At 38.9% G+C, this 27,658-nt stretch overlaps 1 protein-coding gene and 1 long non-coding RNA gene across 3 annotated transcripts in view; both read left to right on the top strand.

The window, feature by feature from the left end:
* Positions 1-5,965, top strand: part of LOC121477241 — a 48,219-nt gene extending 42,254 nt beyond the window's left edge. For both annotated transcript variants that reach the window (XR_005984159.1, XR_005984158.1), the window contains one exon: positions 3,210-5,965. This is a non-coding gene — a long non-coding RNA (uncharacterized LOC121477241). The remainder of the gene's footprint in view (positions 1-3,209) is intronic.
* Positions 5,966-21,885: 15,920 nt separating this feature from the next.
* Positions 21,886-22,176, top strand: LOC121477304 (ribosomal biogenesis factor-like). The gene has a single exon (XM_041731494.1). The coding sequence runs from the start codon at positions 21,886-21,888 to the stop codon at positions 22,174-22,176; it is 291 nt and encodes a 96-aa protein (XP_041587428.1).
* Positions 22,177-27,658: the final 5,482 nt, after the last annotated feature.

Genomic DNA, 27,658 nt, shown 5'->3' with positions numbered 1-27,658 from the left:
AAAGCGAGGAATAGGTCATCTCTTAGGACTCTCTCCGCCCCTAAATTCTGTAGTTCTTTAACTTGTTTGTGAACTTTCAACCTAAGAAAAGATCCAGGTCTACGAGTTACTGAATAAAATATCTATTTCATCATTGTCCTTTCAGTAAAAGTTTATACAGAAGATTGACAAATGATTTCTGTTTTTTTTCCTAAAAGATCCTAAATTTGACTAGAGGAAATCAAGCTAAGAGACTTGGCATTGTTTTCTTGCATACAAATGAACCATTGTCTTACACTTAAACTTCTTTTGCCTCTCAGATCCAACTTAGAAATAATGTTTCACTCAAGATAAGGCTTGTGGTTTAGGAGATTCTGGTCTGGCTTGCCTCATTTTAAGACTTCTATCATCTCTTTTCAAAACCTGAGGAGGACCTCATTTCCTGTTTGATAGTTCCTCATGTTTTGCCAGCCTCCGGGTCTTTAAGGAAGCTTGCCAAGAGTTCCCGACTGGGAAGGACAATCTGAGTTCATCATAGAGAATGAGCTGGCACCACAGTTGTAATGACTCACCAACCTGGTTGCCCACTTTGCAACGGCAAGAACCACACCATCTAGTTGAAAGACCTGTGTTTTAGCAAAGTGCAATTGGATCACATGGCAAAACCATCTCAGAATAATCTCTGATCTTCCCTTTTACTGGCCGTTTTGAGAACAAGACAAGAAAGGAAATTATATCCTAAATTTATTTATTAATCTTAAAAATTAAGATTAATTAACAGATATTTGGCTTTATGTTCTAAGAATTTTGTAGTGATTACAAGATGGTGAAAATAGGTCACAACAAAATGAACATTCAAGATTAGGTTAGAGCAGACCTCTGAAATTTGACATGAATCAGTATTCACTTTTCCAGTGTTCAGTTACTACATTTCTATAATTCATTTTTTTTCTTGGCGTAGAGTCAAGATGAGAAATAATATTTAGACCAAATACATTGTTTTGTTATATAGCCACTGCTTTTTAAAATGCAAATCCACTCTCCCCCTCACCCTTGCTTCATCATTTGTGTGTGCTCATGCTCACACACACACACACACACACACACACACACATACATAGCACCCAGATGCTGGAGAAAGCCCTTTCAAGACTTCTAGGACCTGGGTCATGTAAGAGGTAGATGGAAAAATTAAAGGAAGGCCAGATCAGTAGCAACGCTAAGTCACTGATTTAGCTTTACAAAAAAATCATTGTATAGTACATAGGTACTTTTAAAAGCAAGTATTATTATGATGAAAGAATATTATATTTCTAAATTATTACAGTTCTCATCTAATTTCAAGTCACATGTATGAGCCTTTAAAAATGATTTTGTATTACAATCTGTCACCAAAAAGCAACTAGTAAAGGTTTAAAATGTGTATAGGTTTACCTCAGGGAATTAAATTTTAATTTGTAAGTCTTTCTATTGTTGTGGAACTTTAGGACAAGTTAGCATTTGATATTAACATGGAGGAATATGCTATGGCTTTTTTAACTTTAGCGTGCGTTGCTCTAAAATAAAGTACACATGGCAATGTTTCCTTTGCGTGTTCTTTTGTTCTACATAGAGTGTTTTTGCAATGTTGTTTTTCATGTACACATTATTTTTATTAAGTCACTTGGTAAAAGATAGAATATATAATAATAGTAATAGCCCCCTTCCTTTTTTCTAATTTTATTATTTCAAGCTAAGCAAAAATGGATGCTTTTCGTTCAGGAAAAAAAAATAGTGAGTTTATTTTTGATGCAAAAATGATTATTTAGTTACAGTACTTTTTCCCTAATAGATTAGCATTTATGATGGATCTTACTTCAAAGCTGATTATTCTCAAAGAAAAGCAGAGAGTTATTAGATATTCCAAGTAAATTACATTGTTTAAAAAGTATTTCAATACATTATTCAAATTGTCAGCTATTGGAAAGGAGAAAAAACCAGTATCTGTTCCAAATGTGAATTTTGCGGCTTGAAAGACCCTGTAAATTCCAATTTCTTTAGGACAGCAGTAGAAATTAATATGAAAGGCATACACAATTTAGAACTCCCTCGATTTTTTTTTTTAAAACTTTAGCTGTGATAGGCATCTCTGCAAGGTAGGTTTTAACATATTTTTTCCTAATTTTTTTTTCCTCCTTTCAGTAAGAAGGATAAGCTTTTAGAGTACCCAGTCACCGTGGTAACTGCCAAAAAAATTCTCCTGAAGTTTGAAGAGGTCAGCTGGCAGGGTCAACAACTCTGGCCTCTCTCTGAGCTCGGTCTAGCATGCCCCAGCCTGCGGTTGGAGTGTCAGGCCAGATCTGACCCTGGGAGGTGGACTATTCCGGCTCTGATATAAATTTTTTGAGTCAGTTCATGGCCTGGACTCTCCAGGTGGCCTCCAAAATCTATTTTGACCCCCTGACCCTGTCTCGCGGAGGCATAGCATCTACCCTAAGTAAGGATTTAGCCAGGAATGACAGCTTTCCACTGAGTGTTATTGGGGACAGTATAAACAGTTTGGAAAGCAAGTAAGGAGGTGTGAGTGCTAGAAACCATTAAAAGCACATTAAAAAACAACTTAAGAGATCTTTCTTTGTAAAGAAAAGTTTGACATATATACTTGTTGCAGAATTTTTATGTGATTTGTAGGATTTTTTAACCTATGAAAAGTTTTGAATAGAAACGCTCAATAAACCACGCATCTTTATCCTTTTATATACTTTGTTACAAATATGCAAATAACATAGCCTGGGGTGCAACAAAATAGGCACGACAGAGATGTAACATATACAGAAAGAGAAGCTAGTTATTAAGATACATTAATAGAGAGTTTCTAGGATTTTATATACTGAATTATGTGTGTGTGCATCTTGGTATGTTTAAAATGGGAAACTTATGAACCTTATAAAAACAACCACCATCAGGAATGAAGATGCACCTGCACTGCAGGCCAAGTACCTTGCTACTTTGTGAAACAAATAGCCAATATACATATTTGGATACAAATGAGATTGAAAATTGTAAACATGGAACGTTAGCCCTTGAAGCACAAAAGGGGAAAAAAGCAATAAACTAAGTGTCTCTAAATTAACTATGTATTTTCAACAGTTTAAGATACCAAAAGCTTGAAAAATGAAAACGATGCATGTAAATCATCAGTGATTCTTTTTTTTCCTTCTTTTTTTGTTTTTTTCTTCTTTTCTTTCCAGGATGCCACCCTGAAAGTTTTATTTTCTCCAGGAAGGTACAGTTGTCTTTGAGAGTCCTAGCCTGTGAACACAGTCTGTAAATGTGATCATCAAGCAAGACGGAGCTGCCAAGAGGGAAGATTTTGAATGTTTCTCTCTCCTACAACCCTTCCCAGCGCCCCTCTTCCTGCCGGGGGTGGGGGGTGCTTCCCTCTGTTTTCCCCTTTCCCCAGCACTGTTGAAAATGGCTCCCAAGCAACACCTCGGTAGCTAAACCAATTGCCCCGGGAAGTTGTTGAGCTGGCATTTCATCTGAGTCCTTTGTAAAAATTAGATTTTCTTTGAGTAGGGACGAGTGTCCTTTTGCGAGAGGGGACAAGGGAGAGTCCAAGCAGAGGGGGAGGGGATGAGCAGTTTATATACATATATACTCTTTGTGTTCAAAGGCCTCCGTGTCTTGGCTTCTCACTATGTTAAATCCCTATTATAAAACTTATCTTCACAAAGCCTATTATAGTATTCTGAGAACAAATTGGACCATGAATAACTTAGTTGGAAGTGTAGATTATTTTCTGCTCAGGGAAAGTTAGAGATGACAACAGCTTAACTAAAAGAATAGTGATTAATCTTAAATAGATGGATTTCAAAGTTTCACTCTTGCTAAAGAGTACCTTTGATATTTCCCCTCTTCAGACTCATGTTTCCACTTTCTTTGTATTAAGAATTGTCCCAGTGATTACACTGTCCACCTAAGACAGCATGACTCTAACTGTAGACCTTTTTCTTACAGGTTGTTAATCTGTCAGAGAGGTGAGCAGAAAGACACTCTACTGTTGATTAAGTATATGCTTCCAAAGTGGTACCTGTGCTGAGACATCAAACTCTCTGTTAGAAATAATATCTGGCATAAATCAAAATTTCTCAATTAGACAAAATTATTTAAAAACTTGTTAAGTTTGTTTAATGCTCTCCGGCTTACAGAACACTTCTTAGTTCGTAATTGTGTTTGATCCTTAGAAGACTGTTATGATATAAACAAATAGCATTAATCTCATTTTGCCAAGGAGTACGCTGAGTCACTTGCATGCTGTGATCCAGCTGATCGCTGGAAGAACTGGGCTACCAACTCAGATTTTATAGCTTCTGTTTTAAGTGATTAACCTATAGCCATTGCATTTAAATCCTTTTTGTGTCCTACTCCCTAAAAATTAAGATTTTTTTGTATTAAGGAGCAAAGTTTTTCTATTTCACAAATATAGAAGTTAAAAGACCAGACTGGGAAAAATTCTATTCCCTGAAAAGTAAATGTCATGAATTATGCTTTTGCTTTGTGTGTGTGTGTGCGCGTGCGCAAGCGTGCGTGTATGTGTGTTTCAATAGTCTTTCAGAGATGAAAGTCTTAATTTCTAAAAGCCAAAATGGGCATCCCTATATAAGTTAATAACTGCCTGGAATTTTTAAAATGTACTTGAAAACCATAAATTGTTTCAAAATTAAATGTAATGACAAATAAGCCTTTAGAAGCATGATCTGCCTATAAAGTACTTGAGAGCATGGCACTGATTAAGTTCTAGGGTCCTATAAGTGAGGTTCCCCCCCTTTTTTTTTCAGTTTCATTGAGATAAATTTGACAAAGTAGTAAGACATTTAAAGTATATTTGATAAACATAAACATTGTGTAAGTATTCCTCCTGTCTGGTTAATTAACACATCTATCACTGCACATGTTTGCCCCCCCCCTTTTTTTTTTGGTGAGAACATGTAAGTTTTACTCTCTTGACCAAACTCAATTATTCATTGCAGTGTTATCAATTATAGTCACCATTTAACCATTAGATCCCTAGGCCATATTCATCTGATAGCTGAAAGTTTCTACCCGTTTATCAATCTCTTCCTAATTCCTTTATTCTTCAACCCCTGTCCTTCTAGTTTTTATAGACCACTATCTTTTAACATTTTAGCAAGTTGGAAGAACAAAGTTGTATAGGACTACTTTTGTTTCTCTTTGGTTTTTACGTTTCATATTTTAAAAAAAAGTTTGCAAAGTACTCTAGGAATAATAAATAAAATGTTTAGTTAACTTGCTATTGGTGTAATCGATCTAAACAAACAGAAATCAAGAAATACAAAAGGATACTGCCATGTAATTCTTCTTAGGTTTTTAATTACATTGTTTTAATTACATAATGAAGGCAGTGTGGATGTTAACATGGAAATTATTTGTTTATTTCTTAAATTGTATGCACTTAAATTAGTCATTTTATATATACTTAAATTAAGGTTTTTGTCCTTAAATTAAGCTGGCAGCCAGACAAATCCAGTCAAGCTTTTTGGGATTAGATAAAATAAAAAAGTGTCCAGAAAAGGAAAAGCAACTGTTCTAGTTGGATGTTGCATTTGTGAATTTGTATCAATTATGACATATATGATAACCTTCCTTGTGCTAAGGTTTGTCAATTGAAACGTGACTTTAGACCAAGGATTATTCGTTTTGACTTGGAAGTAGATGCTCAAGCTTCCCAATTCAAACTTCTGTCTTCTCTACTAATTTGCAAGTTAAGAAATGACTAAATAAGGACTATTTAGCACTAATTAGCACTAGTATATATTTGTTTAGATGCCTTTTGCAATTTTTAAGTTTCTTATTTTATTACCAATTTCATTTATTTTGTTCATGTGTGTCTTTAACATCTACTACTGTCCAAAACAGGTTTCCCTCCTCCCACCGTCCTTTACTTCTCCTTCCTTCCTTCCTTCCTTCCTTCCTTCCTCCCTTCCTCCTCTCCGTCTTATCTTCTTTTCTCTCTCCTCCCTCCTTCCCTCTTTTCCTTCTTCCCCTTTGTTATGTTACTCTTCAGTTTTTAGGTAGTTTTGTTTCATTTTTTTTTATTTTTAACTTAAATTCAATTTGCCAACATATAGTATAACACCCAGTGCCCATCTCATCTTGTGCCTTCCTTAATGCCTGTTTTGTTTTAAAATGTAGAGCAGCTTGGGCCTTAAGGGGCTTAGCTAATGCAATCTGATTCCAAACTGATATACACAGGAAAACATTTACTTCAGTTCAACTTATAAGAAGTCAGAGAACCCTAAAGTATAAAATCAACAATTCTCTGACAACCAAAATTCAATCCTGAGGGATCAACTTTTAATTTATAGATTCTGGCAATTTTCCTCTTGTGCTGTCTTTATAGTCTTTCTAAGTCATTTAAGCTATCAGGTAATTTTCAGGTAAACTTCTTATGTGGCAGAAGAAGATGAAAGAGGAGGAGACTTATTTTAGAAATCTGAAAAGAAATTTTGTCATATTTACATGTAAGTACATAGAAGCACCATGGAAAACATTGGAAAGCATGAATAAAGATTGGAGATTCCTCAATTTTCTTTTAAGTTATCTCTGCCCAAGAGACTGGTAGCAAAGATGTGTTTCCTTCCTTCCTTCCTCCCTTCCTCTTTCTTTCCTTCTTTCTTTCTCCATCTCTACCCCTCCCCTGGAGCTATTGGTCTGAACAGAGTAATATAATTTTGGCAAAAAAAGATGTTACTTTAAATGGTACAAAATTTTTTTTCTAGTGACATTTTTAAGTAAGGCAACCAGGCATAAAAAAGTTCTATATTCTTAGGAAAGCAAAAGTAAATATCCGTGTAGTAGAAAAATCAAATGTATAGTGAATAATTCAGTCAACTGTTCGAATATTAGTTTCTATAATATCAGATTTGTCTCTATCTCTCAGTATTATAAATAGATCTTATTTATTTGAGTGCTACAATTCACAAGTATGAGCCTTCATTTACTAGAGAACCAAGACTTTTCCTCCTTGCATTGAGTATTGTTAGGTGCCTACTACCCACTGAATAAGCATAACTGCCTACCTCTATGATAGGTATGAGGTATCCCTCCAAGGTATTCAAAGATGAAAAGACTAAATCCTTGCCATCATAGAATTTTCTGCTTGGTCTTGGGAAGAAGTAGGGATTGGTAGGCTGCCTGACTGACTTAGTGGGTGGAGCATTTGACTCTTGATCTTTGAGTTGTAAGTTTGAGCTCCATGTTGGGTGTAGGGAGTACTTAAAAAGAAACTTTTTTTTTTTTTTTTTTTTTAAGATTTACCTATTGATTAGAAAGAGATAGAGAGAGAGCACACCAGCAGGGGAAGAGACAGAAAGAGAATCCTCAAGCAGACTCCCTGCTGAGCACGGATTTCCAGAACACTGAGATCATGACCCGAGCCAAAATTAAGAGTTGGCTACCCAACTGGCTGAGCCACCCAGATGTCCCAAAAGTAAACTCTTAGGGAAATAAAAAAAGAAGTAGGGATTGGAACCAGAAAGTACAAAGGAAGCTCAAGACTTGGGCTCAGCTATCTAGGAAAGAGAATGTGGCATGTGCACAAATTTCTCTTCAGAATAAGCTACAGTAAAAGTATGAACAAACAGCTATGAAAATATGGAATACCCTGGAGAAATTTTTTGAAGAAAATGAGGATTGAAGAATGGGTAGGACTGTGGTAGAAAGATATGGGGCCTTGTTCCAGGTAGAGGGGAAAGGTAGAGAAGTGAGATCGTAACAGGGTGCTATAGAAAATTATTTAATGAATTTAAAATAAAGTTTCTAGAATAACATAAAATGAGGCTGAGGGCACCTGGGTGGCTCAGGCAGTTAAACATCTGCCTTCAGCTCAGGACATGATCCCAGGGTCCTGAGATTGAGCCCCACATCAGGCTCCCTGCTAAGGAAAATAAAAATAAAATTAAAAATAAAAATTTTAAAAATAAAAATTAAAAAAATACAATGAAGCTGAATATTATCCATTTTAATAGGCTGATGTATAGCTTTATTCACCCAGGAAATAATGTTCTCATAAGTGCCATGACAATGTGTACCAGTTATAACACTACTTCTTTTAAAGAGAGTTAAAATTCAGTGAAGAAGAATAAGTATGAGAATTCTAGTGCTTCTCACACTGAATTATTCTTGGATCTGGGTGTATCTTCATCTGGATATCTATTTCTTATATTTGCAAAATAACATCAAATATTAAAATGAAGACTCTGGTGGAAAAATCAATTATCGTTTTTCAAAGATATTTTGTGGGTCACTTCTTACATGCCACTCACTCCCAGAGTTCCATTATAGAGTTACAAATAAACACTGTATCTTAAAATGTATTTTTAAATGAATGACTCTTCAGTTTAAGAGAAGAAAAAAAAATCATTTTTAAAATTCTGCATTCAGAAGCCGTACATTCATGCTTATGCAAGTGAATGAAAGTTTAGAAATATATTTAAATATGTTTAAAAGCCTGCAGAGATATCTTGCAATCAGGAAGTATCAGCAATTGTATGAACAACCTTAGAATCTTCAATAAAAAAATACTAAAAGGCAAAGAGGCAGAGAATAAAGGCACACTGCACACATTCTAGAAACATCAGAATCCTATAGGAATCAAAATAGCAAACTAATACAAATGTTTTTGGTGATGCAACCTGCAAGAGTCTAGGAGTAGAATGTTGTTAAGGGTTAATCTTCCTGATAAGAAATCTCAAGTGAAGTGGAGACTAAACCTGGACGGAAAGCTTTGAAATCAGGCCCAAGGAATATTTTTACAGGGGAAATGGGTTGAAAAGTGTAGAATATCAAATTAGAATGAAATACGAGGCAAATAATATGGATGGATGCAAGGGTTTTCAAGGGCAAAAGAAACACTTGTTCTTATCTGTGGCTGATTAATCAAGCTGGATAAAGCAGTGGTTAATTGTCCAGAACCGTATATTTAATTTCAATTTGACTTTGCTCTACTATGTAGCCTCAAACTCTAGTCCCATCCTAACAGAAGTCTTTCACTTACAGTCTCCATTCAGTCGGTACATAAAGCTTTTGAGTGCTCATAAAGAACAAGGCTCTACGTAGGTGCTGTTGAAAGAAAAAGGTGTTAAAATTAAAAGGATAAGGTGTTATATCTCCTGCCCTCAAAGATACAAATAATATTCATATTTAAGGCTCCGCCTAAAGCCTAAAGCAAATTATTGACATTTCAGGACCCACTTAAGGACCACTTGTTGCAAAACTTTTCCTTTATATTTACCATAGCTGTATATCAGATATCCCCAGCACCATAATTCTAAACTTGACTATGGAACTGCAAACAATATAAAAGTTTATAGAAGCAGAAGTAAAAGTGGTGTGTAGAGTAAGTAAAAGTGCCCATTGTCACTTCTCTGGAAGCATGTATCCTTCTAGATCTCAGACAGAAAGATGTATATGTGAATGTATGTATGGAGAGATAGGCAGACAGATGGTAGTTAGCTACATGATAGGGAAGTAGAGGATTGATCAACTGAGTGATTGATGATAGCGGTTAAGAACATAGATTCTGGATCTAGACAGTCAAGGTTTGAATCCCAGCTCTACAACTTACTACGTATCTGATCTCAGTTTTCTCATTGTAAAAGTGGGGATGACAGCAGTCCTACCTCATTGGGTTACTGTAAGGATTAAGTGAAGTTCTATGTGGGTGGTTTCCAGCAGTGCTTGGTACATAGCAAGATTTTATAAGGGTTAGCTACTCTTCTATTATCAATACACATAAACTAAGTTTTTTGAGAAATGAAATGTTATTATGTGTATTTTCTCACTTCATAATATGTCAAGGAGAATAGACTTATAACATGGATATCTGTTTCACTCCATAACTGCTGCATAATATCCCACAGTAGGGTTGGGTCAGAATATTTTTTTTAAAGATTTTATTTATTTATTCATGAGAAACACACACACAGAGAGAGAGGCAGAGACACAGGCAGAGGGAGAAGCAGATTCCCCTCAGGGAGCCTGATGTGGGACTCCATCCCCGACTCCAGGATCATGCCCTGGGCCAAAGGCAGGTGCTAAACCACTAGACCACCTGGGATTCCCGAGTCAGAATATCTTTAACCATTCTCCTGTTGATGGCCATTTAGTTTGTTTCTCGGTACTAAAGAGAATATTAAAATTATGACACCAATCTTAAATGTTTAAATGGTTTGAAATCAGGATAAATAAAAAGGTTATGGTGGGAGTAGAGTAGAGAGGATGACTTGCTATCTGACTATTTGGGAGAATATTATTTGAAAAACTGCCATATTTGACTTCTAGTCTTCCCAGATGGTACATCTCCATTCACGCTGATTCTATTCAGACTGATACCCGTGCCGCCCTATACCCAAACTCCATAACCTATCACACTCTGTGAATGATATTAAGATAATCCAACTTCATTAACATTAACACAAATATATATGAAAGCCAATTAAATTCACTTTTTTTCTTTCTTTCTTTTTTTTTTGGGGGGGGGGGGAGGTGGGAACAAGGGCAAAGGGTAAGGGAGAAAGAGAAGATCCCACAAACCTGAGATCATGACCCGAGCTGAAGTCAGGAGTCCGATGCTGAACTGACTAAGCCACTCAGGTGCCCCTAATTAAATTGATTTTAAGATATTGTGATCTTAGAACATGCAGTCCATTTATAATATAATGGAGCCTCAGCCAAGTATAGTCCTCTCTCATTCAAACAAGATACTATGGTACAGTGACTTGAAAATGTTCAGGGCTCATTGTGGGAATACTCTTAATAACCCATGTTTCTGGAACACCTGGCTGGCTCAGTAGGTGGAGCCTGCGACTCTTGATCTCAAGATTGTAAATTCAAGCCCAATGTTGGGTGTAGAGATTACTTAAAAATAAGATCTTAAACAAACAAACAAATCCATGTTTCTGGGATGCCTGGGTGGCTCAGTGGTTTAGTGCCTGCTTCGGCCCAGGTCTTGATCCCAGGGTCCCGGGATCGAGCCCCACATCAGGCTTCCTGCGTGGAGCCTGCTTCTCCCTCTGCCTGTGTCTCTGCCTCACTCTCTCATGAATAAATGAATAAAATCTTTAAAAGGAAAAAAACAAACCCATGTTTCTAATTCCAGTAAGATTTGGCATATAAGAATAGAGGACAGATTTTTCTAATCTCATGTATAGTGTATATATGTGTTGCTGGTCTTGCTGTGCTCTCTACACTGGGAAAGTATGATGAAAAGACTAGAAGATTTAACTTCTGACTTTTATTCTCTGCTAGGTCATTCAATGACATTAGGCCTGGGGCAAAGGACTCTCCCAACTTGACATTTCCTCTTTATAAAACAGGGTTAACGTGTTTGTTTTGTTAGGAAATAGGTAGATTCATTTTGTCGAGGTTGATCTGAAAGTTTGAAGAAGCCTAAGAGATGCAAATTGTAATATTTTACTGCAAGGAGAGAAATGCTAACATTTAGAAACATGAGGACATACTGTAACATTAAAGCAGAGAATGGGGAAAAAAAGGAGGCACCGTGGCTTTCTCCAGATGTATTTCTCAGATAGCGCTGTCAGTTTATCAGTCTGTTTACCTTCTCTGCCTCTGTTTCTGAGTTATGATAACATACGAGAAGCTTACAAAAATACTTATCAAAATCAGTTGGACACAGTGCAGCAGTTAAACTCCTAATGACAACCACCTCTAACTATGAATGACATATAATAAATTATGTTTGAACGGGATTTTCAGCTGCAGATCTGTCTCCTGCCACCCAGACAGGCCTATAAAGTTGCACTTGTGGCCTTAATCCCACTTGGATGTGTGCCCTACTGCCTCTACTTTCCATCATTCTGGTGCTTTAGTCTTCTTGAATAAGTGAACAATCTTTGTTTCTGTACCTTATTAGGCCAAAGACCATAACAGCTAGTGATGGCATCGGCAAGCCCTGCGGGCAGGATTCTCTGCAGCCCCAGCCAACCTCCAACAAACCCCTTTTTATACTCCTGTTTCTAGGAAGAATTATGATGGCGGTGCCCTGCTGTTGATCAGTCAAATCTGTGGTAGGCCTAGAGATAAGTCCTGTAAGTGTGGTGTACTGTAAAACAGCGGCTCCCATTCATTAGTAGCTTGTGTGTAATAAACCACCAAAAAGGGGGGGGGGGGGCGGCAGCTGCAGTGTGCAAGAGCAAACAACGCATCTCATTCTTGGGAGCCAAAACTTTGTAATTTGCTACTGGGCAGCCTGCTCTCGCTGACATTCTTTCTGATAACACGGCAGTGCCCTATCTGTATTTATAGTGCGACTACTAACCCCGGGGATTCTATTTGGTAACCATGTATATATATTATAACAGATTGTTAGCAAGGGAGACATGAAAATAATATCAAAGTGACTCTGGCAAACAAAATTGCCGGGTTAAAGGGACATTGTCTTCTACCAACTGATAACCTTACAAACATTTATGTTAGCCGTTGTTTTATCATACTGGCTTCATAAAGATGGTACTTCAAAAGATCACCAGCCAAAATGCATCTGGTGGGAACTGTCCCTCAGAATGAATTATGTTACTTTGGTAATACTTTTTTTTTTTTTTTAAGATTTTATTTATTTATTCATGAGAAACACAGAGAGAGGCAGAGACACAGGCAGAGGGAGAAGCAGGCTCCATGCAGGGAGCCTGATGTGGGACTCGATCCTGGGATTCCGGGATCACACCCTGAGCTGAAGGCAGATGCTCAACCGCTGAGCCACCCAGGCGTCCCTGGTAATACTTTTTTTGATGTGAAAATGTTCATTGAAGTAGGAGGGTATTTGGGGGATGCTCGTTTCGTTAAAATTTAAAAATGGTCTGTAAACGTGTAAACTGAATTTTATTTTTTGGCTAATTAAGTATCTGAGAGACACTAACTTTGCCACACTCTAGGAAATTACTTATCAGCCTGAACCAAAATGTAGGGAGCAATTTAATTGTGAAAGGAAGACAATATACCTGTTGGGGGAAAAAAAGAAAACACCTCAATAGACCCCTTCCATTCAGGATGGGTTAACATAATAAAAGGGAAACACACTTGAATTTGCTCACCACTGCTTAATGAGAAGATGAAAAAATGCTGCAGTTTCGGTAATAAACTCTTGCTTTTTACACCCAAAGCAGGTGCATGGCATTGTGATATCAACACTGTACTTGTTCCTCATCAGCCCCCCACCGCTCTTCCAAATGGGAACGGAATACTGTACATTCTACGCATTTTTTCTTTCCCACTCGGGATTCAGGGTCAGAAGAGTGGCTAAAGCCCAGTGGAAGGCCTGCCAGTTGTTTTGGAATTCTTGCAGGTGTTTAAAAAGCAAAGGATTCTTTTCAGAGGCACATCTGCATTTGTCATATGCCATTTGTGCTAAAGCCTGTGGTGTTTTTGTTTGTTGGTTTGACAGATTGACATGTAATGGCCAGGACCATCAGGGCGGCTGCTCCCAACAAAGTCATTCTGATAGCTGGAGTTCTCTAGAAATCAACTGCCCTGAATTACCCGTGATTTTTCTCTGCCCTTCAAAGGAAAATGTGTTGTTCTCATGTTCTTTTGGCTTTTTGTTTGCTTTCACAATTTTTTTCTGGTTACATTGTTTTAAATTCTAAGTTTAGATGGAATAGGGACTTTGATAGGTCGAGAGTATATATCTACAAAAAGTTTTCAAAATCAACCAGTCCTTGAAATTTACTCAGAAATTATTAAAGAGATCTGTGGCATTTAAATATATATCTCGATGTCTAAAAGGTGAGAGAACACCTCTGTGTCAGGAATGAGGGAACTTCAGAGAGGCAAGAACCGCAACTTTTCGACTTTTTAATATTTTTAAACGCTGAAATAAAATTCCCATTTTAAGTTATTTTTGAAACCTTTTTTTTTCCTTTTTTGTATCAGCGAATGACCTACCTGAATTTATATTTAAGCATGTGTCTTATCAATCATGTTACCACCAAGCCAAGTAAAGATGCGTGAAAGCAAACTTTAGTATGGTGTCTTTTGTTGACGATGCTAAATCAGAAATCCTTGTTAACCGTCTCCGTTCAGAGGTAGTAGCTCACCGAATTGAGAGTTCAAAGCTCACACTTCGAGAATGCACTTTACTGCTGATGTCAGTTTCTGAATTTTATTACGCTGCGATAGGCCTTTGCCCCGTGTCACCACAGAGGACCCACAATAACAAAGGAGTACCAAGTGTTCATTAAGCACGTGCAAAATATCACATCCGCGTCCTCAGTGCCACTTTACATCTACTCCATGGACCTAAACGCGTCCCAGACATGCGTCTCCCCTTGCCTCCAAGAGCCACCCCTTCTGGCAAGGAAGGTCCCTTTGGGTGTCTATAGTGTCAGCGCCCTAGGTCATGAGCGTGCTGCAGTTTCCATGGAACCCTGCACTGGGGAAGGAGGAAAGGCAAAACAAAACAAAACTGTTCCAGGCCTGCGAAGGGCTGGGTCGGAACTGGGGGGGGGGGGGGACCTGGTAACAGGGGGGTGGCCTGGGTGCCAGATGATGGGAAACCCAAGTCAGAGGCCTAACCCGGAGGTGCCAGACTGGTGGTTGCTTTCCCTCAGATAGTGCCAAGTGATGTTCTGGGTATTTGAAACCTTTTACTAACATTCATTTCATTTATTAAGTTTTTTACAACATTCGCTGAAATCAGGATTCCTTTCCTCTTACCTCTGGAGGAACCGGGGCTGAAGGAAGCAGGAATTAAACATACTCAGGTTTTTTTTGCTGTTTGCAGATAGGTTGCCAAATTTGGCAACAACAACAACAAAAAAAAGCCAAACCAAACTGAGGACCCATCAGTTATTTCATTTTTAAAATTTCTGTTTAAATTTTAGATAAACGACACCCATTTTTTCAGTATGATATTGCATGGGACATACTTATACTAAAAAATATTTGTTGTTCCTCTGATAATCAGATTTAACTGTGAGTCCTGTTTTATCCGGCAACCTCGTTTGTAGCCATTTGATTAATGATGAATTCATGACCAGAAAACTCCCGGGTTGAAGGGCATAGGGCATTTTTTCTTAATAAAGTTATCTTTTTCCTGGGGTTTATAATTTTCTTGAGAATTTCTGTTACCTGTTTAGAGTAATGGGATGAATTATAACAGCTGTAATGATTGGGCACCTGCTCAAGTACAACCAGGTGCTTTCCATTTATTATCTTAATTAATCCTCACAGCGGCCAGGGGAGGCAGGTGATGATAACCCCATTTTGCGGATAACAAGACTGAGGCCCACAGCCTTGACATAATCTTTCCAGAGTTAGAGAACTAACAAGTGGAAGAAGTAGGATTGGAAACCAGGTCTGTCAGCTACCAGAGTTAGGACTCTGCCTTTGTCTGCACTGACTTGTTAAATGCAGAACTTTGTTAAAATCACAAATAACGGTGGAATCGGATACCTACGACTCATACTCATATTCGACAACATCAGGTTGCTGGGCGTCGTTGTCAGTATGTGTCCTCTCTTGCTGGTTTCCAAGACAGCGTCCGTGTCTCCTGCTTTTCTCAGTACCTGCCCTTAGACATAGGCAGCCACCTAATTCTGTAATGTCATGTTCCAATGTCATTTTATTTCCAGTTGTTTGTCTTTGGACTGAACCTAGTGTGTCTTCATTATTATTCTCAATTTAAAGCATATTGTCGCAATAACCCTCACTTGGTCAACAACCTCTGATTCTATTTGTCCATCGTCTGTATCTTCTGTATTGTTGCACTTCCAAAGTTCTTCTTGCTTTATAAACTACTCACAAAGCTCGAACATCAGCATTTCCCTTGCCAAAAAAATACCAAAATAGACACAATTATTGCTTCCACGCCTTATCTTTCCTTGCCTTGGATGGGCCAGGGCCATAAAGTATTGCATTTTAGGCTCCTCTCCCTCTCCAGAAACTTCACCCGTCGTTTACCTTCCCCTGTGGTGCCTTGTATGATGTAAATACTGTTCTACAATGACGCCCCTCCCCCTAACCCTTTTCTGGTTCTTTGATATTACTTAGAAGGTGATTACATAGCTTCATTTATTTCTTTGAATGCATAGGTTTCATGGTCATTAAAATAATCACAGACTCATCAGCTCTCCCCATGCTTAAAGAAGATCGATACAAACCAGAACAAGGGGGCTCCCTCACTCCTCTGTTCACCAGGATTTCTCTTTTCCTACTTTCACTCCCCTCTCCCTTGACTTCAGACCCTTCCCTTCTTTCCTACCCTCAAACTCGGCATATAGGAGAATACAGAAAATTTTCACAGTCCTTTCTGTGATGGGTCACAAGATGCATGCACCTGTTTTCCAAGACACAGTGAGGTTTTGCCTTCATACAAACTGTCAGAAGCAGCTGTAGCAATTCGTGTGTTTGCGGGGTGGGGGGCGGGCTGGGGAGCCTGCTGGCCCTGCCTTAGAAACCCGTTCAGCAGCGAAATGGTTAATAGGATGAGTAAAGGCTATTTTTAAGTCTGGCTCCCCTCTCTGATGCACTCTTGAAAATTCACCCTGTACTGCAGAAATCCTAAATTGCAGTGCCCTGCACCCCACTGAAACTCTTCAGTCTGCTGTAAGTAAGCCTCAGCATGGGCAAGATTGGGGGTGAACAGCTGGAGGAGGGGCTCAAGCCCTGGGCCTTTGTAATGGAGGGGCGAAACACTGAGATCCTGCCGAGAAGGAACACAGAAACCCTCAAGGCACAGAGAAATAGACCCAGACAAAAGCCCCGTTACATGGTTGCAAATCACCCCACTGCTGTTATTTTATTTATTGTGGTCTGCAGGAGGATTGTTTTCTCTTTGCAAAATTTTTAAGCTTCATGGGCTTTTCTCCTCCACAACAGCGGTCACTTATACCACAGTGCCACATAGAGACAGTCTTCACCTTCGGTTTTCTTAAGGAAAGGGGGGGAAAAATCTGGCCCAGTCAGGACGCAACAGACATAGATTGAAATCGATGCATTTCTAGCCTTCTCGTTCTTTTCCAGGGATCACAGATTGAAAATACTGTGTATTTAAAATATTGACTTCTGTTGGTTCTATTGGAGCGGTTTTGTTCCGTGTTTTTCTGGCTTTATTTGATTATTTTTCTTAAAGATGACACCTGCATTTAGGCTCTGGGACTTAGGTTTATGTAGATGTGGGGAGGAAAGACAAGGCAACACGAATTTTGTATGGAGTCAATTACAGATACATAAGTGAATAAACATTTTTCCCCAGTTCAAAAAAAATTTTTTTTTTCCAGTTTCAAAATTGCTAGAAATACCCTCCTGTCACTATGGCCAGGCATATGCTGCAAGTTTAGGTTTTTGGTTTTGTTTTGTTTTGTTTCCATTGGAGAGTTACGAAAGGAGGAAGGCTGACAGAGACAGTTATTTTAAAATCTGCAGGGAAAAAACTGTGAGTGCAATTCTCTTTTGTACAAGTTGCTTTGGGTATTTGTAAAAAAAAAAAGGGGGGGGGGCTCTTGCCTCACTGCAGAGGGAGAGAGGCCCCGGAAGAAAAGGCAGCTTACTTCTCTGTATAGAAATATGTGGCTGACTTTGGTAAATATTTCTCTACAAATGAGCCAGAGCTGCAAGCTATGCCTTGGGGTAGCTGAGGAGGAGTGAGCGTCACATCCCGGTAACCAGAGCAGCAGAAGGCTCCTCTACTTAGACGGCCTTTATTGTCACGCCTGGGAAGTTAAAAGGGGAACTTGCAATAAGTGTGCTCAATTTAAGAAAAATAAAAAAAGTGAAATTTTCCTATGACAAATCCACGGAGGTATTCACAAGGTGTTTGAGCAGGTAATTAGCACCCAAACCAGGTTTCAGGAAATAGTTCTGGTCACCTCAAATGAAGAATATATAATGAGCTGAAGAGCTTGATTTTCAATGGATGATTTACCCAGGACAATAGGCCAAACAGAACCGGGTAAAGGGTTTACAAATGGTAACTTGAGAAGCAGTAGGCTTCCTTCCTGGGAGCTTAATTCTGTCCCCTTCTTCTACTACCCTGGCCCTTCTCTTCGACCTCTCCTCTTCCATTGCTTCCACAAAAGGCACACATACCATAACTTTTCTTGAAAAGTTGAACATAGTCCTTAAAAAAAAATTCTGGCAAAGAAACGTGGGGAGGGTATAAAACATACAGAGTAAAAGTGCCTGTTGGCATCTAGACCTGACTAGTTCTGGCTGAAACTTTTGACACTGTATTTTAGCTTCCTTGCTGAGGGACATCGCAGAATTTTTCCTTATTGGTCTCTTGTACAGATGGCAAGCAATGCTGAAAAAATAACCTATTCTTTTCCAAGGCTATTCTAGAAGATTGACAACACTGAGACCTGGAGATGACCACATTAAAAATCGTTCAACATTTCTTTAATTGACAATGTTCCATGATTTTGGTGGTTTAAGAAAGGCTCCTTTTACCCGTGGGCACTATGGTTTGCCATGGTGCAGGCATTAATACTTCTTGTAAAATAGTAAAAAATGCCACAGTAGCTCTGGTAACGAAATGAATAATAGTAGTTACCTTTCACCTACTGAGCCTCTTGTGTATTGAAAGGATGAATTTTATTGTCATCATAATCTAAAATGTTTGCATGATTCTTGTTTTTGTTCATTTACATTTAGGTTCTCCCCCCACCTCCCAATTGCCTTGGGCACACACTTAAAGCTGAAAGAAGGTAACTTAGATGTCATTTTATAATCTAGGAAATAGGTTCAGAAAGTTCAGATTACTGCAAGGTCACCTAGTGTCACAGCTTGGACCAAAATCAAGATTCCCTAATTTCTAATTTTGACTGTTTTTTCTAGGGCATTCGACCATCTTCCTATGCGGTTAATAATATATGAGAGCTGTCTAAGAATACCAATTTCTACTGAGGCATGCTCTCTGTCATTAAGTGCTCCAGCAAACTGTTAATTAAGATTGTTTTGAGCTGTTTACCAATTTAGGTGATGTCAGATACTTCTCTTGGATTCTGTTAGCCTCTTGGGATGGCAGAAAATTCTGTTGATTCTGTTGCCTGCGGTTTGGCCATCTGTTCTAAATCATGATTGCGGCTGCCATTTGGAAATCCATAATCTGACACCGTTACCAGAATTGTATATCTAAATGCATTAGGCTCTTTGTGAGTCACAAACCTTTATAAGATCCCCTTAATTTTATAGGATGTCCACAGAGAGTGCTAAATTTTAGAGTTAAAGGGTATAGTGAAGAAGTTCCAGTCTTGTTCTTTTCCCCAGGCTTTTTATTAAGGAGGTCTGAGATAGAAAATAAAAGTATGATGACTAAGCACAAAACGGTCAGAAAGGGTCAGAAATAGGAATGAAAGAATAGGTTTTCTCAGTCAGACTTACAAAGTTCTCCCTCCCGCAAGGCACACTGGGTACTTGTCTAGGAAAAGATCAACACAATTCAATGTGCGTGGGACTATGGAAGACTTTCGAGAAATATTCTGTCTTAAAATAAGTCTTTACGTAAAGAAACACATTCAGATGTCCCACTTTGCACTTTCCAGAGTTAATTCTTAGTACCTTCAGGTTCCTAATATCCTTTGTCATTCAACTTAACTATTAAGCACTTAAGGGGTTAAAATCATTTTCTGAAATACTGACTTAATACACAAAGAAATACATAGACTGAGTTAATACATTCACACACAAAAAACCCAAACACTATGTCTGGTCCTCAGTAAGTGTTCTGTAAATGTTTGCCATTATTATTCATTTGTTCATGTGTCATATACAGAGTGCTGATTCTAGTCACTGGAGACTCCATAAAGGTGGGGATCATGGGTCCTGCCCTCAGGGAGTGTATAGTCACCTGAAGGAAGCAGATAACGAGGTTTTAACAGAGAGTTACCTGGACCAGTAGACAGAAGATGTTGTGGGAATAGTTAGGAGGGGTAAACAGATTTCCTGGGCCCACCCTAGACTTGCTAAATCCCGACATTAGGTGGTAGGGCCCAGAAACCTGTATTTCCAAAAGCTCCTCAGGCAATTCCAAAGTAGCCTGAAGTGTTTACCTAATCTAAATTAGGCTTGAAGAAAAAATTTCTAGAAGAGCCTTTCTAGAGGAGTTGATACTAGAGTTGGAATTGGGAAGAACGGAAAGGTATCCCAGGCTGAGGGGAAATTTCTTAAAGGAAGGTACTAAAGAGCCTCTCTCATTTAGAGACCTGCTGGTAGATGGGTCTGGTTGGAGGGCAGGTCTTGTGGAAAAGTATAAGACAGGTAGGAGCACCATATATATTATCACTCAAATCAGGACACTTTTTTTTTTTTAAAGATTTTATTTATTTATTCACGAGAGACAGAGAGAGAAAGAGGCAGAGACACAGGCAGAGGGAGAAGCAGGCCCCATGCAGGGAGCCCGATATGGGACTCGATCCCAGGTCTACAGGATTACACCCTGGGCTGGAGGCGGCACTAAACCACTGAGCCACCTGGGCTGCCCCAAATCAGGACACTTTTGAGAATGAAAGGAAGTGTGAGTTGGAGGGGCAGAAACTTAAATTGCTTTCTGATCAGGCCACTCCAAACTCCATGCCATCCTTGGCCTACAAGGCTTCACATGCTCTGGCCTTTACCCACATATCCCTGGTTCTTACAGTTTGGGAGGGAGCTGTGGCCTGCAGGTGGCCTGAGAAGTGTGAGGGAACCCCGGTAACTCAGCTTTCCTAACCCTGAGTCTCCGAACTCTATTATTCTGACAGCATTTGTTTCTTTCAAGAGAAAGAAAAGAATTCTGACACTGAGCATCTATGATTACTGGCAAGGTGCTTTATGAATGTCATTTATTTAAGCCTTGTACCAGCCCAGGGGGATCAGCAATATTGTCACCATTTTGTAGGTGAGGAAGCAAACTCAACGAGGTTAAATAACTTTTGCATGGTTATATTCTATTAAAAGGTGATTTCAGATCTTTTTGCCACAAAATGTCTTTCAATTCTGTGAAGCCATAAGTCGTAGGAAATAGGGAATACCACTAGTATGCTCTACCTAAAAGTCAGCTCCTGACAGCAGCTCCAAAGCACAGTTAAAATGGTACTTTTTTCCCCCCATGAGGAAATCTCAAAGACTAGTATATAAACCTTGTATAGAAAGTAATACCCTGGGATCCCTGGGTGGCGCAGTGGTTTGGCGCCTGCCTTTGGCCCAGGGCGCAATCCTGGAGACCCGGGATCGAATCCCACGTCGGCTCTTGGTGCACGGAGCTTGCTTCTCCCTCTCTGCCTGTGTCTCTGCCTCTCTCTCTCTCTCTGTGACTATCATAAATAAATAAATTTAAAAAAAAAAAAAAAAAAAAAAAGAAAGTAATACCCTGTTTCCCCCACAAAAGAAGCCAGTAATAAATGAGAAATCCAAATTTGAACTCTGGTGTTGTAACTAATTAGCCCCATAACCTTGGCGTGCCCTTTTGTCCATCTGAGTTTTCCTGATCTGCAAAATGGGTGCTATAATTTAAGTCTAGCTCATGTTCAAAGTACATGTGAAAGTACTTTGAAATAGGAAATGATCTACACATAAAAGGAATTACAGTTTCATTGTAAATATATTTGGCCAGTAAAATAACTTTCCCTAGTGAATGATGGGTTCGATTTCTGAGGTTTGGGATATTAAAACACACATAAACACAAACAACCATTGGAGTGATAAATCACTGCCAAGTGTCTCTCTTTTATTTTTTATTTTATTTATTATTATTTTTTAAGTGTCTCTCTTTTAGCTAAACAGGCTATTTTCACCCTTTTCTTTTTCATCTTTGAACTCTAAAGTCTATATGGAAAAAAAAAATAAAGTCTATATGGAAAGGGAGATGACGTCACCTGGAGCTTGAGTTCTCCACCAGGGTTATCGAAGCCAATGGCCAAGAGCAAACTAAAAGGGCAGAAGTCCAGGAATCTGTTTCATATAGCCAGCCAAAAAAACTTTACGACTAAAAATAAAGCAAAACCAGTTACCACTAATCTTAAGAAGATAAACATTGTGAGTGATGAAAAAGTTAACAGAGTGAATAAAGCTTTTGTAGATATACAAAGGGAACTTCCCCATTTCTCAAAAGGCCTTTCCCTTGAACCTCTGCAGAAACAGCTGATTCCTCAACAGTGTCATGTTAATGTTGATGAAGCAATCAGAGTAATGGCTCAGCTATAATATACTGGGGATACGTCAAATACCCCCCCAAAGAGCAAGTATTAAATGTTTTGTAGTTTGTTTGTTTGTTTTAAATCAAGTCTAGGGGTGCCTGAGTGGCTTAGTTGGTTAAGTGTCCAACTCTTGATCTCAGCTCAGGTCTTGATCTCAAGGTTGTGGGTTCAAGTCTCATGTTGGCCTCCACGTTGGCATGGAGCCTACTTAAAAAAAAAATAGGCTCTACAGAAAGGATAAGGAGCTGTTGAGGGTACTGTCAAGAGAGATGAACTGTGGGGTGCTTTCATTTTAGGCAGTAGAAAAAGAACAATTATTTCTAGAAACTAAAAAAAAGTCAGAGGGATGGAAAATAGAATGGAGGGCAGGTGAGAATGAAAATTTCTATCTATCTAGGGCCACTTGGCCTTCTGTAGAATGACTTAATTTTGATTAGCTGATTTTGACCAATTATGGCCTACCTAACTTATAGTCAGGGGTAGGTGTAGATGAGAACCCAATTCCTTAGAGCCATTAATATCTTAGGGAGCTTTCCATTTACAGTTGCCCAGCAAAGAAGTCTTTAGCCTCTGCTGGCACTAGGACTCCTGGTTTAGACTTTCACAGGCTATCACCATTGTTCCTGCAACCCAGGAAGGGAGGCTGAACTAGGAGCAGGAAAGGTTCGTGTAGGAAGGGTGGAGTTTTGGGAAGGCTGTAAAATGTAGAGCTGGTGCAGAAAGATCAGTTAATACAGGGGACAGCCATAAACATACACCAAAAAAAGATCTGTGTGGTGGAACCTTCTTTCCTAACTTATGATTCACTGTTTTAAATGTTTGTGTTTCCTTCTGCAGAAGAGCATAAGTGCTATTAAACGAAAGGAAAGGGGAATCCAAGTCCTCAAAAATGTCCCTGTCCACAGTAATCTTTTAGAACTGAAAAAAGAAAGTTCTACCTAGAAGAGTCTAAGTGAAAAGGAAGGAATCCCACTATTATACTACTATTCAGAAGACTGAGCAAGAAATTAAGTATTGCAACATTTTTCTTGAAAATGTCCCCTCTACTTGAAGAAGATCCCATGTAACTCTTGTGTTTTCAGATGAGGATTTGAGATCTCTTCATGGGATGGACCTGGATGGAGGAGGCAGCTGGTAATGCTGGACAAGAGCTTGGGCTCTGGAACCACGTGCCATGGTTTGAATCCCATCCTATCCACTTCTAGCGCTGTGACCACGGGAAGATTATTGATTCTCCTTGAGCCTCGGTATCCCCATCTATGACATGGGACATGACATGTTTTTCTACTAATTAGGATTTAATAAGACAATGGGGAAAAAAGATGCAAAATCACCAAGATACATTCAGTGAGTTAACATGTATTAACTCCTTTTCTTTTGCTTCCTTATTTGGTAAAGCACTCACATATCCTTAGTAAATCTTCCTAAAGGGCAACCAGTAGGAAAGTATTTTGATCTGAGATTTGCATAGCTAAGTCTTCGAAGCTTTTCAAATTTTAGGGTCAGAGGCAAAAGGCAGAGGTTTTAGAATAATAATTCATTAGGCTGTAAATCCCTTAGCATTGGGGAATACTCCTTTCATATTTTTATATAAAGCTATTCACTCAGTATTTATTATGTGCCAAGAACTGGTTTTAAGTGATTTACATTTATTCTTTCACTTAGTTATCCCATATCCTAAAATAAAGAGTCTCTGTTCCCGTTTTAGAGGCATGAAAACTAAGGCTCAAGCTCAGAAGCACCGTACGGCTTCCTTGGAACCTGATGCATAGTAGACACTCAATAATTAATTAATGGTTGAATTAATAAATTGCCCCGTTATGCTTATAGAGCACTTTCAATTTATACATCCTTTCCCCAACCAGATCTTTTTTTATCCTTTTCTAAGGCAATCAAATCATTCTTTCCTTCTTCTTTCGCAGATTGGAAGGGACCTCATTGCTCTTAGATACAAGTAAGTGCCTTAAAATATTAATGGTTTTGAGCAGAGTAAGACAGGTTTTCGGCTCAGTCCTTCTGATTGGTAAAGTCTTCCAGAGGGGGGAGGGAGAAATTGGCAGGAGCATGCCCGATTCTAAATAGCCCAAACCTGCTGCTTATAGGCTCTATTCCTTGCTAAGAGTGGAAAGCCAAATGACAAGACAAAAGATGAAAGTCAGTTTTGATGTTAAAGTCTGCTTTGGTGTCCTTGTAATATTGCCATAGATCATTTATACTAACTTAACATAATTACTTTAATAGTGATGCGTATTATAAATAGACGAATCATCTTGAATGCAAACTGTAGAAATTAAACAAATTAAGTGTTTAGCTCAAAGGTTTTTTTTTTTTTTTTCCTTCCTTCTCTTCTTCTTCTTCTCCCTCTCCTTCTGTGTCTCTTCCTGAACACAGGCAGCCAGAGATTCAGGCCCCCAGATTTCTCTCTGCAGAGTGTACTTTACCTTTTGGATGGGACTTTAAAGACTTTAAACAGCTTGAGACTTATAGTTTGCCACAGGAGCATGTAGCAAATTCCTGTTTCTACTTTTTGAACCAGGAGCTGGAGTATAAGAGCCCTGCGCAGGAAGTCGCAGGTGGTGGGAAAGGGGAAACAAGGTCATTTTCAACCATGTACATTGAGGTTGTACCTTTAAAGTCAATTCTAAATTTAATTGAAAGCTGAGGGCAGAGAAGCCAAGATCGGAGCAATGTGGTGATTTATTCTGAAGCCTGTAAGAAGTCATGCGGCTGAATGTGGGATGAGCTGGGGCTTTAATAAAAATGGCACTGGGGAAGCCAGCGGGAAGAGGCACAAGAATGGAACTGGGTTAGATGAAGGATCTCCAGGCCTGAAAGGGAGCGGGGGTCTGAGAGAGCAGTGTTTGCCCAAACTCTGCTGTTTTTACCATGATGGATGCACATAAGTAATCCGCATCAAAAGCAAAAACCAAGATCAGACGGAAGCCACCAAGACTCTTTAGACAGTGAATTTTGCATGAAATCATTAAGGTGTCCAAATTGCAGAAAGGCTATGGAATGAAGGGCAATGAGAACTCACCTAATATTTTTTCTAGCTGAAATTTAGCTGAAGAAAAATGACATGCTCCTTTATTAAAACACTACAGGACTTGACAGCAAAGCTCCCACACGTTTCTATGGGTGTTATTGTCTACTAAATTATATTGGACCATTTGCTACAAAAAAATCCATAACATATTCTCAGAATCAAATCTTCTCTGTTGACAAATGTTTAGGAACAATCTTTCCAAGCTAAGAGGAAAAAAAGGGAGGAAACAGAAACTTGTTAGCAGATATTATATTAGAAAGGAACTGAGCTAGAAATTGTACTTCCTGCCTGAGTTCTAGGCTCTCTGACCTGAGGAAGGGGCTGTTTGTCCCTCCAGCGGTAGGGATTACATGATTTGTCCCCATGACTCTAATTTTTATAGATTTTTTTTTATCAACCTCACATCCTATTGAGCATAATTATTATTATTGATCTTAATCTTAGGGCAAACGTATTGCATGTTCATTGCAGAAAACTCAGACGATGCAAGAAAGAATCAAGAATCAAGAAGAAAATAAACATCACTTGTAATCTTACCATCCAGAGATAACCACTGTTAACATTTTGGTCAATATCGCTCTGATTAAGATAATATTCAAAGGACCGGGAAGGTTTCACTTCGGAGAACTAGGCACTGCTTCTCGTTGAGGAGTGATTGTCATATGCAGAATTTGGATGTGGTCGTGGAGGCTCTTGTGCACATCTGTAGATAAGGGATCAGGAACTTTGAGTCAGCCTTTTCCTCATTGCTCTCTTCTTTCCAGTGGGCGGGGCCGCTCTGAAGATCTCTATTTCCACAGACCAAACCAGGCAAGGGTCAGTCTGGATCCCATGAATCACGTGCTTGTGGCTACCAACTTTTGGCCACCACCAAGTTTCAAATAACTTTGTAGGGGACTTTAAATCTTTATTTCTCTGTGTGTGTGTGTGTGTGTGTGTGCCTGCTTTTTCGGTATTAATTTGGACAAGGACGGGGTAGCAATAATGGAAACCTAAAAATAATTGATGTGTCGGGGTACAGGAATTATGAATGAAGTTTCTTCTAATTATTTCCTATATTCTTGTGACAATATTTGTGTAACAAATGAAAATCATAAGAAAAAAAGGTGACAGGAAGAGGGGCAGATGAGGGTGAGGGAGTGGGCATGAAATTCTTTAGAAACAAGCATTTCTGTATAAAGCTAGAAGTTTCAGCTTTCTAGGTTCAAAAAACTCACAATAACAATGCAAAAGACCTGGGTTCCAATCCCACTGCTGCCTGCTGTTCAGTTTCTCTGAGCTTCAATCTCATCTATAAGTAAGATCAAAATACTGTTTTTACCTAATTGACTTTACAAAAAATGTAAAACGGAAGTTCGAATGAGGTAATTATGTGAAGAATAATGTTATTTTAGGATTCTGAGACCTTGGGTTTTACAATTATATTTGATGGTTAGAATTACTTTGATTTGCCATAGAATTTTCACGTTTCTAGGGGATTTCCCTCACGATAATGTTGCTTCTGCTACAACCAGTGGTGTTTAATTTCTGTCTTTCAGGGAGTCAGAGTAAAGCCATGGAAATTCAGGCATGAATTGTGAGAGGCGTTGGACAAGTTAAGCTCACTGAAACTCAGTTTCCTGTCCTGTAAAATGGGATTAATAAGACCTACCTTTCAGAGTTGCTAAAAACACTTAGGAAAAATGTATGTAAAACACCAATTGGTCACAAAGTAAGTGACCTATCTATGGTGGCTGTTATTGTTATAACGGGATCAATTGTTAGAATATTCTCCCTCAGCTCCCTACTCTCAGTTCATATGTAAAAATTCAGGATGGTTGCTCAGAAGCTCCGGATACACTGCCCTTCCAGTCTTGGGGAATTTTTTTTTTTTGTGTGTGTGTGTGTATGTGTGTAATCTTAGGAAAATTTTCTGACCAGTACTCGAGGAGCAAGGCCCTTAGTCTTCTAAGGGATTCTGTTTTCTGATGATTCTATTCAGAAAAGGCAACCAATAAACAGAGTCCAGAAAAAATTTAGTTTTACCAGCAAATTAGGACTTTGCTATGAACTGTCAACCTGGAAATAAGACTAAAGAAGGTCATGGCCCTCTGCCAACCTGTACCAAGAGAAATAGGCACATGGTCAAGAGATGTGTCAGTATGCTCTGCTTCTGGTTGTTTATTCAAAAACATGTCTTAGACACTCATTATGTCCAGAGATGCCTTGGCTCTGGGAATGCAAAGTTGAGAGGTAGTGTCCACTCTGGTTACTTCTTTTCTTTCCTTTCTTTTTTTAATTTAAATTTTGGTTATTAACATACTGTGTGATATTAGTTTCAGGTGTACAATATAGTGATTCAACACTCCATACAACACCTGGTGCTCATCCCAGCAAGTGTGCTCCGTCATCCCCATCACCTGTTAACACCCCTCCCCTCCCCCACCCCCTACCACCTACCCTT

Source organism: Vulpes lagopus, chromosome 17 (assembly GCF_018345385.1).
Source record: "Vulpes lagopus strain Blue_001 chromosome 17, ASM1834538v1, whole genome shotgun sequence".
Lineage (NCBI taxonomy): Eukaryota > Metazoa > Chordata > Mammalia > Carnivora > Canidae > Vulpes > Vulpes lagopus.
This window is presented reverse-complemented; position numbering and strand designations above follow the sequence as displayed.